Source organism: Dendropsophus ebraccatus, chromosome 11 (genome assembly GCF_027789765.1).
Source record: "Dendropsophus ebraccatus isolate aDenEbr1 chromosome 11, aDenEbr1.pat, whole genome shotgun sequence".
Taxonomy (NCBI): domain Eukaryota; kingdom Metazoa; phylum Chordata; class Amphibia; order Anura; family Hylidae; genus Dendropsophus; species Dendropsophus ebraccatus.
In genome coordinates this window covers 79398427-79418630 of record NC_091464.1, presented here as the reverse complement: position 1 = coordinate 79418630, position 20204 = coordinate 79398427, and the positions used below count along the sequence as shown (strand labels likewise).

The window sequence follows — 20204 nt, the reverse complement described above, 5'->3', positions numbered from 1 at the left end:
TGGCCAGGGATTGTATGGCGCTGCCGCAATCTCTACCCAACTATAACTATTAGAGCAGAAACTAGTGATTAAACATACCTTTCTTTCCAGACAAGAAGCAATGAGTCCAAAGTTTTTAGGATGCTGAACAAATCTATCAAATAAAAAGAAAAAAAAAAAAACAGATGATGACACTAAATATGATGAAGAAACTCTATGAGCTAGAAGTATATTATTATTAAAGGTGTGACAGCAACGTTTAAAAGGAGAAGTCTGGCGAAAATTTTTATTGAAGTATTTTACTGCCCCCCAAAAGTTATACAGATGCCCAATATAGACTTATTACGGGAAATGCTTATAAAGTGCTTTTTTTCCCTGCACTTACTACTGCATCAAGGGTTCACTTCCTGGATAACATGGTGATGTCACTTTCTGGATAACATGGTGATGTCACTTCCTGGATAACATGGTGATGTCACGACCCCACTCCCAGAGCTGTGCGGGCTGTGAATGCTGGAGAGGATGATGGCAGGGGGACACTGACATCATCCTCTCCAGCAGCCACAGCCCGCAAAGCTGACTGTCGGGGCGTGACCTCACCAAGTTGTCGAGAAAGTGACCTCACCATGTTGTCGAGAAAAAAGTGACCTCACCATGTTATCCAGGAAGTGACCTCACCATGTTATCCAGGAAGTGACCTCACCATGTTATCCAGGAAGTGACCTCACCATGTTATCCAGGAAGTGACCTCACCATGTTATCCAGGAAGTGACCTCACCATGTTATCCAGGAAGTGACCTCACCATGTTATCCAGGGAGTGACATCACTATGTTATCCTGGAAGTGAAGCCTTGATGCAGCAGTAAGTGCAGGGAAAAAAGCACTTTATAAGCATTTCCCGTAATAAGTGTATATTGGTAATTTGTATAACTTTTGGAGTTAAAACAATACTTTAATAAAAATTTTCACCAGATTTCTCCTTTAAACGTTTTACCTTCTCACAGCTGATACCAGGGCTTTCGGAGTCGGAGCTAGTTTTGGCTAAAGTCGGAGTCAGAAAAAAATGTACCGACTCCGATTCCAGCTTTAAAAAAATCTTATAAAATTTATATCAAAACTCAATTCTAAATTTTTTAAAGTTTTGCTCATCAATATATAATATGAGCAACATTCTAACAGGTCACTGAGCTATTGTTTCTGAGCTGGAAGAGTCCATTGTGTGTGGGGGGAGATCTGTGCTGTTCTCCTCCTGGATGCTGGATGATTGTATATGAGCAGCAGTGTAATATGTAGATATCCTGTGTAATATAGAGGAGGAGGAGAAGACATAAGTAGTGTAGCAGTAACATCTGTCCTGTGGTGTTTTCTCTCTTGGAGAAGATTGTGTGTTGTTCTTCAGTGTTCTATGGCTGAAGGTGTGTGTGTGTGTGCTATGGCTGCAGAAAACTGTGTGTATGCTATGGCTGTAGCAGGCTGTGTGTGTGTGTGTGTGTGTGTGTGTGTGTGTGTGCGTGTGCGTGTGCGTGTGTGTGTGTGTGCGCGCGCGCGCGCGCGCTATGGCTGCAGCAGGCTGTGTGTATGAGTGTGTGTGTGCTATGGCTGCAGAAGGCTATGTGTGTATGCTATGGCTGTAGCAGGCTGTGTGTGTGTGCTATTGCGTGCCCCCACAGTGCCCCTCAACATCGATATGTGTGACCCCTCTCTATCAGTATGGCTGACCCCTCTGTATCACAGGTATCTGGCATTGTTAGCAGTGTTTCTTTGTGTATGGTGAATATTTAGTTAGAAACATAGAAAACAGGAAAAGACCACCTGCTCCATCTAGTCTAGTTGTGAGTAGTTCAGGACATAGAGGCTGTAGACTTGCTGCATCCACTGCACACACAGGAGAAGCTGCTTTATACACAGTATTCCTTTATTCACTCAGAAGTTGCACCATGATCATGTAGGACATTAGGGAGAAGCTGCTGAGCCACTGTGATAATAACTCCCCTGGTATCTGACCTGCCAATTATGAAGGAGCAGGAGTGGGAGTCGGGAGTGGGAGTCAGTCCTGATAAGATTCAGGAGTCGGAATTGGAGTCGGAGCTGCGGCTTACCGACTCCACAGCCCTGGCTGATACGTATTGGTGGGCCCAGAGCTGATTCAGTTACCCCCAAGTGAATAAAAAGCTAACATGATCAGCCTACACTCTACGGGATTTTCCCATGTACTGTATTTCCACCTTAAGCAGTTATCCTCCTATCCACAACATAGCAGCAGATTAGTGGCAGTCCAAATGCTGGGACTGCCAAGATCCTGTGGATCAGTGCTCCTTTGATTCTATATGGGGCTTCTGAGCCTTGCTAAGCTCAATCCCACAGAATACAGGTCTGAAACTTAGGCCCTCTGGCTGTCACAAAACTAAGCTTTGGCTGTCCTGGCATGATTAAGGGCCTGAGTTTGTCACCTCTGCTATAGACCATGCTGGTCATGAGCACATGGCAAGGACCTTAGTGTTGGTGGAAGGGGGGGGGGGGCTGCAGACTCCCACGGATCGGTTTCTCATCCCCTTATGATGTGGAGATGGAAATACCCATAAAAATAAAAGAACTGTTGCTCTGGTGCTAAATGTAATACATTTTACACTGCAATCTACATTTATAAAAAAAAAAAACTTTTAACATGAATATAGAAAGTGGAGAAAAAAAATTACTTTTCTTTAAATATTTCCTTTTCGTGATCCGTCCAGACATTCATGAACTGACGATCCTTGTAAACTTTCATTGGATCTTCCATCAGGCCGTTCATGTTAATGAACTTCACCCGACGCTGCTCTGCATCAAACATCATGGGTGGAATGACAGATAGCTGCCGCATTTGCTTTTCATTATTCTGCAAAAGGAAAAACAAAATTAAAAAGACTTATTCTAGTCGGAAAACAGAAAAACAATACCTTGGAGTAAGGCAACTCTACTCTCTTGTTTAACCCAAGTCATCTCCATCCTTACTCAACCTATATGTTAGGCTGGGTTCACACTAGGTTTTTGCAGTCCGTTTTTTCCCCATCAGTGGCTGACAGCAGCCCCTCCTATATAGAAGCCTCTGTCGCTGCTCCCACATCACTGTCTATGCAGAGGGGCCTCCTGCAATGTATATTGTGCTCCATTCCCAGCAGTACAATGAAAGGACACTAGGCTCATTTACTAAAAAACTGTCAAATTTGTAGACCGCGTAAACCTAGACCATCTTTAAATGTACCAGATCTGTCCTCGATATTCTTGGAGAATAATCCCTCCTGGAATATAAAGTCATGGCCATCAAGTGTCACTGTCGTATTTTTTTTTTCTACAGAAATCAATAGTCCAGGTGATTTTAAGAAACTTTGTAACTGGGTTTTAAGGCAAATATGCCATTATCTGCATTTAAAAAGACTTTCCCCAGGTCCCCCCCTCCCTCCTCTCTCATATTCAATGCTCATTATCAGGAAATCTCAACTCTTTTACATTAGTCTGGCCCTGTGTAATCTATGGAGAGGGGGAAGGAGGGGGACTAGTCGCCAGCAGAGAACAAAGGATTGCACAGTGGAACCTGTGTAAGAGCCAGTATTCTGAGGTCAGAGAGGTCAGTGCTGATAGCCTGGTGATGTAGCTGTAAATTAACTCTTTGTTGTCCACTTTTGGTGCCTCATCTCCCTCCACTCCTCCCCTCTCCATAAGAGAACCATGAAGACAGGGGGACAGCTTCAAACTGCTTTCTCATGATAAAAATGCATTTTTCGGCTAATAAACCCAATTACAAAGTTTCTTAAAATCACCTGTACTATTGATTTCTACAAAAAAATGTAAACGACAGTGACTTGATGTGTCATCAGGCATGTCAAAGGTTATTGATCACAGTGGGTTTCACTGCGCAGACCTGATGTGATAAGGCAATATAGCCGGGGATAAAGGTGCGGCAGCAGTGTGATCCACTCTCTGGCCATACCTTGGTAATGGCCAATTTCGACATTGTTGGAATTAGTGAGTGGCAGGGGAGTGGATCGCTGGGCTCTTTCAGGCAGGTCTCAGCTGTGACCAGTAACTTTTGATCTGTCCGATGACGCATCAAAACTTACAGTTCTAGTTCTACCTGCATACGTCTCTTCATACGACGTTGGAAGCCCTAAACTTCAGCACATTACCATGAAAACTGTAGCCTTGTTGAAACATGTTAGAAGGATCCGTCACACAGGTCCTATGGCGGAACAAAGCGCTTATTTTAACCTCTTAGGGACATATGCCGTACCATATGAGAGATCAGTGTAGCTGTATTAGAAGTCCCCCAGGGAGACTTCAAATTAAAGAGAAAGTGAAAGGAAAAAAAAAAGTTTACATTAATAAAAAGCCCCCTCCCCTAATAAAAGTTTGAATCACCCCACTTTTCCCATTTTATTAATAAAAATAAATAATAAATAAATTAATAAACATGTTTGGTATCGTCATTCGTATCACATTCCTGATCTCGCACGGTATACGGCGTAAGCGCAAAGACCCACCAACGTGCAAAAAATAGCGCATTTTTGGTAACATCAAATCCAGAAACATTGTAATGAAAAGCGATCAAAAAGTCGCATATACGCAATCAAGGTACTGATAGAAAGAACACATCATGGCGCAAAAAAACACAAACAAAAATTGGCTCTGCCTTAAGAGGTTAAAGTACAGTGTTAAGAGCCTTTCTTGTCTTAGGATATGCTCACATTAAGTGGCAGAATTGCGTGGCGGTGCCCCCCAGCCACAGAATCCGGCCTGCCTCAGTGTGTCAATGGGATGCACCACACGTCTCCCTTTTCCGTGGCTTTTAGCTCAAAGAATTGAGATGCGGAGGCGCATGCAGGATTCCATTGAGTGTTAACGGGCCCTTAGGGTGCGTGCACACTGAGGAAAATTGGTGGAAATTCCAAGCAGAATCCGTGCTATGGACTCCACTCGGAATTCTGCCTTCCTCAGCGTCTCAATTTTAAAGGGGTTGGCCACTTTATAGTAAAATTGCTCAGTGTACAGTATTAGTAAGTGTACTTACTGTATATACTGACAGCAGCTCCCGGAGTACCTCATAGAGCTAATATCACACTCCCCTTCACCAGGCTGGGCTGCCCTGCTCTGTGGTGTTTTGGTCCATAAGATTGCTTACATGGAGGAGCATGTGACCATGCCCCGCCCCCCAGTGTCCACCACTGAGCCTGTATATGTCTATGGAGGACACAGTGGACAGGGCCTGGTCACATGCTCCTCCATGTCGGCCATTTTATGGACAGAAACAAAACAGAGCAGGGCAGCCCAGCCTGGTGAAGGGAGTCTGATTTTAGCTCTATGAGGTAAACAGGGAGCTGCTGTCAGTATATACAGTGAGTACATGTACTATTACTTTGTACTGACCTATTTTACTATAAAGTGGCCAACCCTTTTAAGTATAGAGCACCTTCCCTCTCTGCGGCTCTCCACTGAAAGAAGTGCTATGTCCCCCACCCTTAGACAGCTGACCATTTCAGCACCCTCACTTCGGTAAGATAAACAGTGTTAGCCCACACTCTTTCCCAGCAGACCATTCTTGAGAGCGATCTTCCATCAAAGATGATAACATTCATGTAAATATAGGTACTGTGGTCATCGCTAACCAAATAAACAAGTATAGGTGCAGAGAGGCTGAACTGTGTGTGACAGATGGCGTCCTGACTGATCCTCAGCAGGGACTTCGATGGGAGGTGAGATCTCAGTGTGTGGAAGAGTCCATAGACTCAGAGAGGGAAAAATCTCAAATATATTAAAGCCTGTTGCTAAGCAACCACCCAGATCAAAGAGAAGAAGAGAACAGGTGAGAGGCTGACGCACAATTCCTTAAAGGAGCACAAGAGGTTGCAGCTTCGGCCAAAGGTTCCCTTTTAAAAAGTTTCCAAATATCACAAATATCGGTCGGGGTCTCTGCTGGGCATTTCACCCCCGATTTGCTGATCCACCTGACTCATTGACTTACAATGGAAGCAGTCTCTGCACAAAGTCAGGATGGAGAAGCAAACCAGCTAGTGAAGCGCTCAGCTTTGCGCTTCTCCCGACTCCCCAGCCAGTCAAAACGCTTAACATGTTGGTGTTTAAATGACAATAAGGGCCCAATTACACGGGACATTATCGTGCGGAAAATCGTTATATCATTCAAATTTAAACGATGATCGTCCTGTGTAATTTCAGGCAATGCTCGGAAAATCATGTGTCGATCATTTATTTAGATCTGACCCTAAAATCATTGCTAATCGTTCCCTGTAATTCCGCATTCGATCACTAATCGATCGGTGTAATTGCACATCGTTCCTTCTTTTGCTGGAATCAGATGGAGGAAACGATCTTCGTAAAGATCTTAACTAACGATTATCGTTCTGTGTAATATGGTGAACTATTTCAGGTTAACGATAATCTCATTTGCGATCATTTATCGTTAATTGATAATCCTTAAAAATCGCTTTGTCTAATAGGAAGCTAACACCAGTTTCCAAGTGGTGGGGAGTGCCATTCCTCGGGTGGGCTGTAAGTCATGAAAATGTGGTGCAAACTACAATCTCTACAGCATGGATGATCCTGATCACCAACCTCGACAAGGATGCAAGACTTTAGTAAAACTATGTACTCTGCTAAAACAGATCATAAAGTTCCTTGAGGCAGGGTGTCAATGAGGCCTGCAGCGCATCTCTCCCTGCCTTTCTTCTTTCATCCCCTGGGCTAGATCTTCATCTTCGTAGTGCTGAAGATCCAGGCAAGCAATGCACTGTAAGGAGGAAAGATAGAGGAGATGCATGCCTAGGGTAAGGATGTTCTAGGCCCCGCCTCATTGACACCTTGGCTTGCTGCCTGACTAAAAGTTTTGTACAGCCAGAATACCGCACCCAGGAACAGACGTGCCAAGATGAAGTGTAGTCATTTTGGGGGGGCTGCCGGCCAGTACAGATTCGCTTCAAGTTATCCACATTTTGGCACAAAGGAACGCAGCTCATGCCAAGGATAGGATTGTTGGGGGAACCATGCCACGCCCTGCAAGGTCAGTGAACGAGCCCTATTAACTAAAATGGGGTGCTGGAGGTGAAACCCAAAGAGCCACACAGGACCCGATAGTGGTTGTTCCTGATAGGACAACTCCTTAATACGTTTTTCTAAATGATAGTGATGCTATTAGACACGTCAAAAGTTTTACTGTTTGATTTGAGTTTAGACCCGGAGTGATCTCTAGACATTGCCCAGAGAAGCACGCGGCAGCACTGGACAGGCGCCAAATGGAACAGGTCCAGCGCCGAGCAAGACACGCCATGTGACTTATTAACATTTAGTATCCGGAAACAACGCCAGGTGCAACATACAGTACCTATAGGTCTATGTAATATTTCTGACCAGGGACGACACAACATTGAGAAATATAAGAATAGAGAATAGTAAACCATTGGGACAGTCCACCATTAGTAACAAACCATTGGGACCGTCCACCATAAGTAACAAACAGTACATCTCCAATATGTGACTATAAGGATAATAGACTAGATCAGACATGTCTGACAGGGCCTGAGTTTGACACCCCTGAACTAGATAAAATGCTGCACATCAGGAACATCATCATCATCATCGCCCAGAGACAGATGGTGACACTGAGTAGAAAGGGTGGGAGCTGGAGGAAGTCCTTGCTATGCAAAATGAATGAATGCATTTAAAGGGATACTCCAGCAAAACACTCTCTTTCAAATCAACCGGTGTCAAAAAGTTATATAGATTTGTAATTTACTTCTATTTTGAAATCTGAAATCTTTCAGACTTATTAGCTGCTGTATGTCCTGCAAGAAGTGGTGTATTCTTTTCATCCTGACAATACTCTCTGCTGCCACCTCTGTCCATGTCAGGAACTCTCCAGAGCAGGACAGGTTTTCTATGGGGATTTGCTGTTGCTTTGGACAGTTCCTGACATGGACAGCTGTGGCAGCAGAGAGCAAAGTGTCAGAGTGGGGAGAATACACCACTTCCCGCAGGACATGCAGCAGCTGATAAGTACTAAAAGATTTCAGATTTTAAAACAGAAGTAAATTACAAAACTATATAACTTACTGAAACCAGCTTATTTGTAAGAAAAAGATTTTGGTCGAAGTACCCCTTTAAGTGTCACTATCATTTGTAACATGTCAGAAGTGTATATCTGGAGGGTCCGGGTGCTGACACCCCGCCAATCGCTAGAAAGAAGGGGCAGAAAAGCTCAGCGGCACATGCTCTGCTCCTTTATCTCAGCAGTCTAAAGAATTATAATGGGTGCCTATGGAACTTCTGGTGGGAAGTTCTATAGGCTCCATTATAATTCAGTAGACTGCAATTACCGCAGATGAGACGGGGCAGAAAAACAGACTTCTATAATATTTGAGGGCACATTTTGTGCATTTACCTTGATCTGCACTGTGACTAATAAAGGATGAAAAGAACTAGTCATCAGGGTGCTAAGGTGTTTCTGGCGAAAAAGGGAATACAAGGCAAAAAGAATACAAGAGGTCACAGGAAAGGACATTAGCAACCCACCAATCAGAACCACTAGCTAGTATTCACAGCATACAAAGCTGCACAAATGCAAGTAATAAAGCTAGACAAATGAACTTCATTAAGAGCCATTACACCACAATACTCAGCTGGCATACGAACAGAAGGACTGGAGCGTCCGGCAGCCATGACGCGGTTTGAAGGTTTTGATTAAAATCCTAGCCAATGTTGTTGGGATATTATTACAGCCGGAAAACGTTGTTATAATGAACTCACCTCCTGCTCAGAAAGACCATCAATGATTTCGGAGATCTCATGTTCGCTTCTAGCAATGGTTGCAGACAGTCCAGCTCCCCTCTGACCAACCCTTAAAGCATATGGACATCATTAATGATATGGAAGAGACTTAGGTCATGTAACCCCCCCCCCCCCCCCCCCCCCCCGAATCCACCCCACTTGACACATGACTACAAAGGCAAGAAACTAGTCAAAACAGCAAACTTTCAATGAATAATAAGAAATCTGGAAAATATTCAAAAGGTGCTGAACATAAAATTGGATCTATCAGCAGGAAGACAGGGAGTAAGTAATCCCATGGATAGATAGGGCTAGTCAACACAATTTTTTTTGAGTCCAGCCCATATACTCTGTCATCACACCCCTTGACATGCTCAAATCTACATAAACTAGGGGTGTCACACTCAAATACACAGTGGGCCTAAAAGAAAAATTAGGACAAAGTCGCGGGCCAACCTTGATAATCGAAGCGTGAATGCCGCGGTCCTGGCATTGTCAGAGCAGCGTGCGGCATTCCTGCCACTATCAGTGGTGTGCGTCTCCCAGCGCTGTGCACTATGATAAATGACATGATAAATTGCTATGACATCATAAAACCCCAACCCAAGTAATAGCCAACCACCCAATATTACCCCATGTAGTAACCAACCTAACCAAAATTGCCCCACATATTAGCCAGCCCTTCCAATAGTGCCCAAAGAGTAGCCAGACCCCAAGTGTCTCATATAGTAGCCAGCCCTCCCCCATAGTCTCTTATGTAGTAGCCAGCCCTCCTCAGTAGTCTCATATAGTAGCCAGCCCTCCCCAGTAGTCTTATATAGTAGCCAGCCCTCCCCAGTAGTCTCATATAGTATCCAGCCCTCCCCTATAGTCTCATATAGTATCCAGCCCTCCCCTATAGTCTCATTTAGTAGCCAGCCCTCCCCTATAGTCTCATATAGTAGCCAGCTCTCCCCAATAGTCTCTTATATAGTAGCCAGCCCTCCCCAATAGTCTCTTATATAGTAACCAGCCCTCACACAGTCTCATATAGTAGCCAGCCCTCACCCATAGTGTTATATAGTAGCCAGCCCTCCCCCATAGCATCATATTGTAGCCAGCCCTCCTCATAGTCTTATATAGTAGCCAGCCCTCCCCCATAGTCTTATATAGTAGCCAGCCCTCTCCCATAGTCTCTTATATAGTAGCCAGCCCTCTCCCATAGTCTCTTATATAGTAGCCAGCCATCCCCATAATCTCATGTAGTAGCCAGCCCTCCCCCATAGTCTCTTATATAGTAACCAGCCCTCCCCCATAGTCTCATATAGTAGCCAGCCAACCCCCGTAGTCTCTTATATAGTAGCCAGCCCTCCCAATAGTCTCTCATATAGTAGCCATAGTGGGCCAGATGTAATTCAAACTCTGAATTGCCTGGCGGGCCCAAGATAATGGCGCCATGGGCCAGATTTGACCTGCGGGCCAAAGTTTAACATGACTGACATAAACCATTTCACAGCTGAAGAGGAAATGGATTGGACTTACTGCACTTGGGAACGCCCCCTGGACACTTAAGCCTAATTTACATAATATCTCAGCACTGGAACGTATTATGGAGACAGCTGATAAGGTATGATATGAATCCTAAAGAGAATCCGAATCCAGCCAAGGGTTTATTTACACCCGTTTTCCTGCTGCACTTTAAATATAGAAGAGGGCCCCAGCAGTGAGCTGACGGCAGATATCTGGTTACTGGAATCCATACGGAATTGCTCTTATTGCCAGGGAAGCTGCCGGTGGCTACACATATTCCCATGGAATTACATAGAACTCCCAGGTCTCAATGAGTGACCATGAAATTACAAAGTCCTCCAAACAGGTTCCCCCCTTTTTTACTCAAGCGTGCGAACCGTGAGAAAATTTACCTCTGGAACCTCTCCTGCTGCTCGCGCTGTTTGCGGATTTCGGGAAACTGCTTCTCGTAGTACTCTCGGGTTTTGCTTTCCTTGGCTTTCCTTCTTGGGTTATTTTCTATCCTGTCTACTTTTTTTTCCCAAGCTTCCATCAGCTGATCATAACGCTGACAAATGTTCTGTTCCTGTAAAGCAGAAGAGAAGTCGTGTACTGCAATACGTAGCAAAACCAAGCGGAACCCAGTGTCACTCCAAATGGATTTCAGGAACTGATAAAAGATGCCAATTTGGTCAAATTACTGACTCTCATCATGGCACATGCTCAGAGATATAGGATATATATATATATATATATATATATATATATATATATATATATATATATATATATATATATATATATATATATACACACACACACACATATATATATATATACACACACACACGGTACAAAAATAAATAAATAAAACACTAGGCCATTTAGACCCGAAAACTACAATTCCCATCACGTCTGGGCAGCCAAAGCTTTGCTGTCCAGGCATGATGGGAACTGTAGAAAACAACACCTGCTCAGGAGGCATAGGTCAGAACGTTTATCGTTTAAATTCGAACGATATAACGATGTTTCGAACGATAATCGTCCCATGTAACAGTGCCCTATTTTACTAAGCGATTTTTAACGATTAACGATCGCAAACTAGAATGTTTATCGTTAACCAAAAATCGTTCACCACATTACACAGAACGATGGTCATTAGATACGATCATTAATGCGATCGTTACTATGATTGTTTACTTCATCTGCTCCCAGGACAATGTGCAATTACACTGAACAATTAGTGAACATATGTGGAACTTGAGCGAACGAATGTGGAATTACAGCGAACGATTAACGATGATTTTAGGTTCAGATCTAAAGCAACGATCAACGACACACAAACGATTTTTTGATTGTCGCCTGCAATTACACAGAAAGATTATCGTTTAAATTTGAACGACATAACGATTTTTCGCACGATAATCGTCCTGTGTAATCGGGCCCTTAGTGAATCCGGTGGTGCCTTATCAATGTCCTCCACTATGTACTCCAGTAACCATATAGGATAACCAAGTGCCACTTCAAATGGATTTAAGGGGGGAGGGGAGGTACTGCTTCACTAGACATGTGTACAAATCTAAAACAACACACCAAGCCACAAAGGCTACAACAAACGGCTTGGGAAATCAATGTAAGTCAATTTCAATATTTCTGAGGGGTAAGATGTTCACGTTGTCCCTTTGGAGGATTTACGAGGTGGCTAACAATAGTCTGTAAATGCATTAGCTTTTCCGCCTACAGAGAGCTCTCTTGCATGCACCCTGCAGGAGCAATACGTACCCTTTGCTTTCTCGCATGATTTCTTCTCTTGAAAAACAAAATGAGCTTTTTCCTCATCACCTGATTCCTGTAAGAAACAGCGATAAAAATTATAGGTAAAATAAAAAAAAGAGCAATTAAAAATGTCCTACTGTTCAGTTTCTAATTCTCCTATACAGACAAAGCAGGAGGTTTACACCGGTAACTGTGGCGGATCTACGCCAATAACCTGGCTTTCTGTAAGGTTACTGTGACTTTAAATGGGTCGCCCGATTTATGTAAAAGGTGTACACGAATTACGTCATACTTACCTCTCCCGATTCAATGACTGTGCTCCAATCCACGCTGTTGTTTTTTAAAGTAAATTTTAAAAAACCATAGCGAGACTGAGCACCGACACTGAATTGGAAGAGGCGAGTATGGTATGGTAAATTTTACACCTTTTCTAATTTTTGCATAGAATAGGCGATTACTTTAACTATTGAGAGACAGCTGCAGTCCACAGGATTACATACAAACCAATGTTTTGCTTGATGGTTAAAATGAATTGGTAGAGCTACAATCTGCTGCTCCGAACCAAAGAAACGTTAAATGCAAATGGTTTCTATGGTGCTGCTGAGGGCAATCACATGACCAAAGTTTCAATCCATTAAAATAACAACACAACAACAAAATAAAAAACTGAACGTGTGAAAGCAATCTAAGGACATTACTTACTCTGGATTAAACAGAAGCTAAAAGTGTCAATGTAGTTTAAAAATTTTTTTTGCAGAAATCAGTACAGGCAATTTTAAGAAACGTTGTAATTGGGTTTATTAGCTGAAAAATGCATTTTTATCATGAAAAAGCAGTTTGAAACTCTCCCCCCCCCCCCCCCATCTTCATTGTTCTCTATGGAGAGGGGAGGGGTGGAGGGAGATGAGGCACCAAAAAAGGACAACAAAGAGGTAATTTACAGCTACATTACCGGGCTATCTCATCTGACAGTCAGCACTGACATCTGAATACCGGCTTTCACACAGGTCCCGCTGTGTAATCCTTAAAACAGTTGAGATTTCCTGATAATGAGCATTGAAAGAAAGGAGGTGGGGGGGACCTGGGGAAAGTCTTTGTGAATGCAGATAATGGCATATTTGCCTAAAAACCCAATTACAAAGTTACTTAAAATCACCTGGACTACTGATTTCTGCAAAAAAAAAAAAAAAAAAAACAGTGACACTTTAACACAACAAGTAGTTTCGATATAGTTTAAGGGTCCTATTAGACTAAATGAACTTTAATGATAAACGATCACAAACGAGATCTTTTATCATTAACCTGAAATCGTTCGCCATATTAGACAGAACGATAGTTGTTTGCTACGGACGTTACTACGATCGTTTACTTCATCTCACCCCAGTAAATGAACTGTGCGGAATCAGAGAGAAGGATTAAAACCAATTTTGGCGTCAGCATCAAACAAACGATCAACGATTTCTTGTTAGTCATTTGATGCACTTGCCTGCATTTACATGAAACGATCATCGTTTAAACTTGAATGATTTAACGATAATTCCCATGATAATCGTCCCGTGTAATAGGGGCCTAAGAACCCAGGTGGTCAGAGCTGTAATCCTTTGTATGCAAATGTAAATGACACGAAAACAGCAGTATGGTATAACTAGTTTTCTGTCCAAGAGGTAACAAAAGAACCAATGTTTGTACAGAATAATGAAAAGACGTTAATGGTATATAGAAATAAAAGCCGGCTACCAAAATCTGTATATTTTGGGCCACAGTGAGAGTTAAGTGTTTTGCAGCAAGTGGTATGATGCATCTGCATTGCAGTCATTTAGCTGAGGCAGGGGACTGCTCTCACTGTATACGCAAAGAGATGGCTGGCAAAAACAACTCATTTCCTAAAATACTTGCCAGGATTAGAGGAACGATTAGATACAGATTATTAGACTTACATTACACTGCACTGTAAAAAGCCCCTGGATGCATTTTCTCCTTGCAGAATACTAAATTGCATCCTGGAACAATTTTAAGGAAATTGCGGTGGTATACTTACGTCTTGATGTTTTCATGATAGACCTTTGTGTCTGAAGGTTGGTTATAAAGAGGCTATAAAAAAAAAACACAAAGCAACATGGTTATAAAAACAAGATTGGTAAAGATCTGAGAGATTGTGCGAGTGAACGATGGCCAGAGAAAACATCAGCCCTAATGCAGGCCAACCTGAACGGATCATTATGCTTTCATGTTTGCGGCAATCGAAGGCACAAAAGACAATATTCCCTGACACAAGCAAATAGTACAGAACCATTCCCTGCAGAGTGTAAAGGCAGACCAGAAGAAACAAGGCAAATTACCACGTACTTCACCATGGCCCGGCCCAGATCTCCGCTCATGCTTACGCCAATTGTACATATAAAAACAACCAACTCTATATAGCTGAAGCGATTAAATTTTAAACTCGGAATTTTGATTTGCATAAAATGGATGAGGGTAAAAATAGGAGTATAATTTCACAGGTGAAACACAGCAAGGTCTAAAAGCTGCTAAATTGTACATTAGCAATAAAAAGGCTGCGTTAAAAAAAAAAAAAAAAAAACGTATGTCTGAAATGTATGTACAGTTTGCACAATTAATGGGAACCTTCGGCCCTACAGCTGTTGTCAAACTACAATTCTCATCATGCCTGGACAGCAAAGGTAAAGCTTTAGCTGTCCAGGCATGATGGGAATTGTAGTTTCGCAACAGCTGGGAGGGACAAGGGTTCCCTGTCTCTTCTTAGCACACTTCAGAGTGACCTTCCATTTTAATACCTACTTAAAGGGGTAGTCCACCAAAAAAAAATTTCTTTCAAATCAACTGGTGCCATAAAGTGCCAGAGATTTGTAATTCACTTCTATTAAAAAATCTTAAGTCTTCCAGTACTTATTAGCTGCTGTGTATCCAGCAGGAAGTGGTGTTTTCTTTTCTGTCTGACCCCGTGCTCTCTGTTGCCTCCTCTGTCCATGTCAGGAACTGTCCAAAGCAGGAGCAAATCCCCATAGAAAACCTCTCCTGCTCTCCAGACTGGAAATAATACAACTTCCTGTTGGGCATACAGCAGCTAATAAGTACTGGAAGGCTTGAGATTTTTTAATAGAAGTAAATTACAAATCTCTGGCACTTCATGGTAGCAGTTGATATGAAAGAAAAAATTTTTTGGTGGACTACCCCTTTAACATGTTAGAACGTTGACACCAGTGAGCATCCATGTGTATGAGGGATCATCAAAGCAATTATTCAGCCAACAATTGCTGGCATATAAGCAGCTTTACTCTTACCCCTATAATTCACACATACATCCTTGAACACATTTAGGGCCCTATTCCACCGGACGATTATCATTCGAATAATCGTTAACGATTAACGATCTCAAACAACCGCTATTGCGAAAGACCTGAAAACGTTCACTCATTTCCATGGAACGATAATCGTTACTTATGATCGTATTTGCGATCGTTTTTTCTTCGCTATTGTGTTCGTATCTACTGCGAACAACCGAACGACATCTTATTCAATGCGAACAATTTGCGAACGAGCAACGATAAAAATAGGTCCAGGTCTTATAAAGCGATCAACGATTTCTCATTCAGTCGTTAATCGTTACCTGCATTTCAACCGAACGATTATCGTTTAGATTCGAACGATTTAACGATAATCTGAACGATAATCGTCCGGTGGAATAGGGCCCTTACTCTTAGTTCACACCAGCCTAATAGGGACGTATTTTTACCTACATATGGCCACAAGTCCCGGCCCGACTGTGTCTGGTGAACCTAACTGACAGCTGCCGGTGGGGCTCAGGGATTGCAGCCATGATATGGATGTAAAAAAACATGCCTATATTAGGTTATGTTCACACTGAATAAAATTGGTGGAATCCCGCCTGTCTCAGTGTGCCATAGACAGTCTATAGGAGAGCACGCGCTCCTCAGCAGCCACCACTCCCAGCTCAAAGAAGTGACATGTCACTTCTTTGAGCAGAGAGTGGCAGCAACAGAGGAGCGCACACCTTCTCATTCTCTCACATCGGAACAGTGAGCATAGCGGAAATCCGTCGTATTTGCTCAGTGTGAACATACCCTTAGGCCATGGGTCTCCAAACTGCGGCCCCCCAGCTGTTGCAAAACTACATTTCCCATCATGCCTGGACAGCCAAATCCAAAGCTTTAGCTGTCCAGGCATGATGGGAAATGTAGTTTTGCAACAGCTGGGGGGCCGCAGTTTGGAGACCCATGCCTTAGGCTATTGTGAACCAAGAGTGTGTTCGATTGTGTAGGTGTGAATTATAGGGGTAAGAGTAAAGCTGCCTATATGCCATCAATAGTTGTTGGCTGAATGATTGCTTTGGTGATGGCCACCCCTCCTGTTCACCTCATACACATAAATGCTCAAGCTGAGAGGAGAAAGAGGTAAACTGCTGTCAGACAATTCTGGCAGTGGCTTAACTCCCAAGGAACTTCAAGCATGCCCAATCCTCCTGCCCCATGACATATATCCAAAATCTCTTGTGTGAGTGGTGTCTAATCTGCTCAGAATCCTTAAAGAGCCAACATTGAGTCTTGACACTAAGAATACCAGTGTGTAGGGAAAGGCCGCCAATCAGCTATTAGGAAGTGCAATATGTATATGGCACAGAACAGGGCTACAAGAACGAACGCTCCAGAACTATTACTGACAAGGAGGGACAGGTCAGTTTTCACTGTATTGATCAGCACTAAAAGGACTGGGCCATGACACTGAGTCCTGTACCTGGAGCCATGAGCAGTACTACACTGAGAAGTAACAGTAAGCCATAAACACCACACATTTCTTACCAGCTCTACTTTGGGGCCTAGACCTTCTAAAATCTTATGGGCTTCCTCTGCTTTTTTCTGTAAAACACAAATATTTTAGACGTTAAACCAGAAGAGAATCTTAGTAACATTAGTACCTTCCTATTTGACAATCTTAGGAGATACAGACATAAAGGTCATTTAAGAGCTAAACCTACAGTCTGTTTAGCATGGCAGAGAGAACCACACCAGGAGAGCAACCAATCCATAGCTAACCATATATCGCTGAGGCTATGTTATTGGGACATTTTCTATTAAAGGGGTAGTTCAGCCAGAAAAAAAAACAACTTTGTTTAAATCAACTGGTGCCAGAAAGTGCAAGAAATTTGTAATTTGCTTCTATTAAGAAAAATCTCCAGTCTTCCAGTACTTATCAGCTGCTGTATGTCCTGCAGGAAGTGGTGCATTCTCTCCAGTGTGACACACTGCTCTCTGCTGCCACCTCTGTCCATGTCAGGAACTGTTCAGAGTAGTAGCAAATCCCCATAGAAAACCTCTCCAGACTGGAAAGAATGCATCACTTCCCGCAGGACAAATAGTATTTGTTCCTTTTTCTGCTGCTAAGTCATACTCACCTACCCAATCCCCCACACCTTATCACTGCTACTCCCTGGTTACGAGCTCTGCTCAGCTGATCACATCATGTGCCAACACTAATTTTATCTAAAAACAGCACTTTTTGGGTACATTAAAAAATCATTTAGAATTCACTTGACCGCACCAGAACAAATCCTGCAGTGCTCTAAAGTCGTACACATACTGCGTTCTATCCGTGGAACACGGACAATAAATGCCTGTCATGGACTGTGTCCCGCACAGCAGGATGTAACATAATGCCGGAAGCGGGGAAACTGTTTGAATCTCTGCGGCTGTGTCAATACAGAGCTGTGGAGATTCAAACAGTTTCCCCCCCTCCCGGTGTCATGCCGTGTGGGGAAACAGTCCAGGACAGGCATTCACCGTCCGTATTGTCAGTGTTTCACAGACAGAACACAAAATGTGTAAATTAAACCTTACTCTGGACTTGCATGCAGAAACAAATGTGCTGAAGTTACCCATACCCCTTTAGTCACATTTTCTGGGACTTGTCCCTTAGTTGCACCTTAAAGGGCTTATGTGGTGAGGAAAGTTTATTTCTCTAAGCTATTCTTACTCTTCTGCGTTGCTTCTGTGTCCTCCTTTGGTTCTCCGGTGTCTTCTGCTAAACAATCCAGCCTCCACTTCCAAGGTGGACTTGTCGCTCCAGTGAAAGCCTGCTCAGCCAATCACTAATTGAGAAGGGACAGCACCGTGGCCAATAATTGGCTACTGCGGAGAAGAGCCAGTTTAACCTCTTAAGGACATATGATGTACCCGTACGTCATATGTCCTCAAGAGCACTTCCAAGCGGGGCTGCACGGTGACCCCGATTTGAAGCGCCGTGGTCCCGGGTGCCGTGTGTAGCCCGGGACCGCCGCTATTAGCTAATCGGAGGCAGCTGTCAAAGTTGACAGCCGAAAGCAAACGAGTGCCGATCTCATTGATCTTTGCTGTATATCTATACAGCAAAGATCTCAATGAGAGATCAAAGTGTATATACTAGGAGTCTAGTATAAGTGTTTTGTTAATGGTAAAAAGCCCCCTCCCCTAATAAAAGTTTGAATCATCCCCCTTTTCCCAGGTTTTAAATAAAAGTAAACAAACAAACAAACATGTTTGGTATCGCCGCGTGCGTAATCGCCCGAACTATTAATTTATCACATTCCTGATCTCGCAAGGTAAACAGCGTAAGCGCAAAAAAATCCCAAAGTGCAAAATTGCGCATTTTTGGTCGCATCAAATCCAGAAAAAAAATGTAATAAAAAGCGATCAAAAAATCGTATATGCGCAATCAAGGTACCGATAGAAAGTAAACATCATGGCGCAAAAAATGTCACCTCACACAGCCCCATAGGCCAAAGGATAAAAGCGCTATAAGCCTGGGAATAGAGCGATTTTAAAGGGACGTATATTTGTTAACAATGGTTTGAATTTTTTACAGGCCATCAGATACAAGAAAAGTTATACATGTTATATATCGTTTAAATCGTAACGACTTGAGGGACATATATAACAAGTCAGTTTTACCCCAAGGTGAATGGCGTAAAAACAAATACCCCCCAAATATTAGAAATGCGGGTTTTTTTCAATTTCCCCACACTGAATTTTTTCCTGCTTTCGCAGTGTACTTTATGCAAAAATTCAGCCTGTCATTGCAAAGTACAATTAGTGATGCAAAAAATAAGGGCTCATGTGGGTTTCTAGGTGGAAAAATGCAAGTGCTATGGCCTTTTAAGCACAAGGAGGAAAAACCAAAAACGCAAAAACGAAAATTGGCCCCGTCCTTAAGGGGTTAAAAAGTGGAGGTGAGATCAATTAGATCAATAGCTACTTTATTGTTTTAATACATAAACCCTTTTCATTGGAGAACCCCTTTAATGGACCTGTGTTCTTACTGACCATGTAAAGGCCCCTTTTTTGCATATTTCTAACACCAACGCCTCAGCACTGAACTGCAATAAGGAGAGCAACTATCAATGCCTTTAGCTTGGGCACTAAACAGATGCTGACAGACCCCTATAAAACAACAGACGCGCTCAATTTCAGCTTAAAAATGTTGGCAACCAGAAATAAAATGCAGTCCAGGAGAAGTTAAAAAAAACTGGAAACCATTGTATCAGATAAGAGCAGCAGCTATGACCAACATAACCCAAGCACACATTATATGGATAACTGACCCATCGTCATCACTGGAGAGCCGGATGAGTACTACTATGTGGGCATGAGCACTCTGGCACAGATACAGAACTGTAATCCACTTTGCAACACCAGCAACAAAAAGCGCCACACTGACTATTAACCCACATGCTTGTGAATGGAAATAACGTAGACAAGAGTCTGGTCATTCAACTTCATGCAAAAATAAAGTAGATGCACAAGAAAAACAATGAGAAGTGAGCAACACGCAGCACAGGAACTCTGACAAGGCACAAAACTACAGTGCAAAGACTTACTATACAGGCAGAGAGCCTACTCACCCGGTTCTCATCATAGATAATTTGGACTATACTGCGATGTTTCTGTTCCACAGGTGGAGGGGAGACGGGCTTCTCAGGCTCTGGAGGTTTGGCTGCTTCTTCTTCAAGCTGTTGCTAAGTTACACAAGAGGGGGGAAAAAATATATATTCACCATCATACAACATAAAACTCCAATCAGCATCCAGGCAGGAAGATCGCAAAGCAACAGTTTGTGCACATTGCTGGATTTTGGTCAGA

The 20204-nt window shown here is 42.9% G+C and overlaps 1 protein-coding gene across 8 annotated transcripts in view; it reads right to left on the bottom strand.

Annotated features, from left to right (window-relative positions):
- NCOR1 (nuclear receptor corepressor 1) overlaps window positions 1-20204 on the bottom strand; it is a 125146-nt gene that overhangs the window by 59025 nt on the left and 45917 nt on the right. For 6 of the 8 annotated variants that reach the window (XM_069944988.1, XM_069944994.1, XM_069944990.1 and 3 more), the window contains exons 6-14: window positions 19967-20080; window positions 16893-16949; window positions 14093-14145; window positions 12061-12127; window positions 10692-10864; window positions 9247-9345; window positions 8770-8860; window positions 2676-2854; window positions 79-133 (exon numbers count right to left, since the gene is read on the bottom strand). In XM_069944988.1, coding sequence (XP_069801089.1) covers window positions 79-133; window positions 2676-2854; window positions 8770-8860; window positions 9247-9345; window positions 10692-10864; window positions 12061-12127; window positions 14093-14145; window positions 16893-16949; window positions 19967-20080 — 888 coding nt within the window. The remainder of the gene's footprint in view (window positions 1-78; window positions 134-2675; window positions 2855-8769; window positions 8861-9246; window positions 9346-10691; window positions 10865-12060; window positions 12128-14092; window positions 14146-16892; window positions 16950-19966; window positions 20081-20204) is intronic. The other 2 variants (XM_069944992.1, XM_069944993.1) reach the window with 1 other exon arrangement.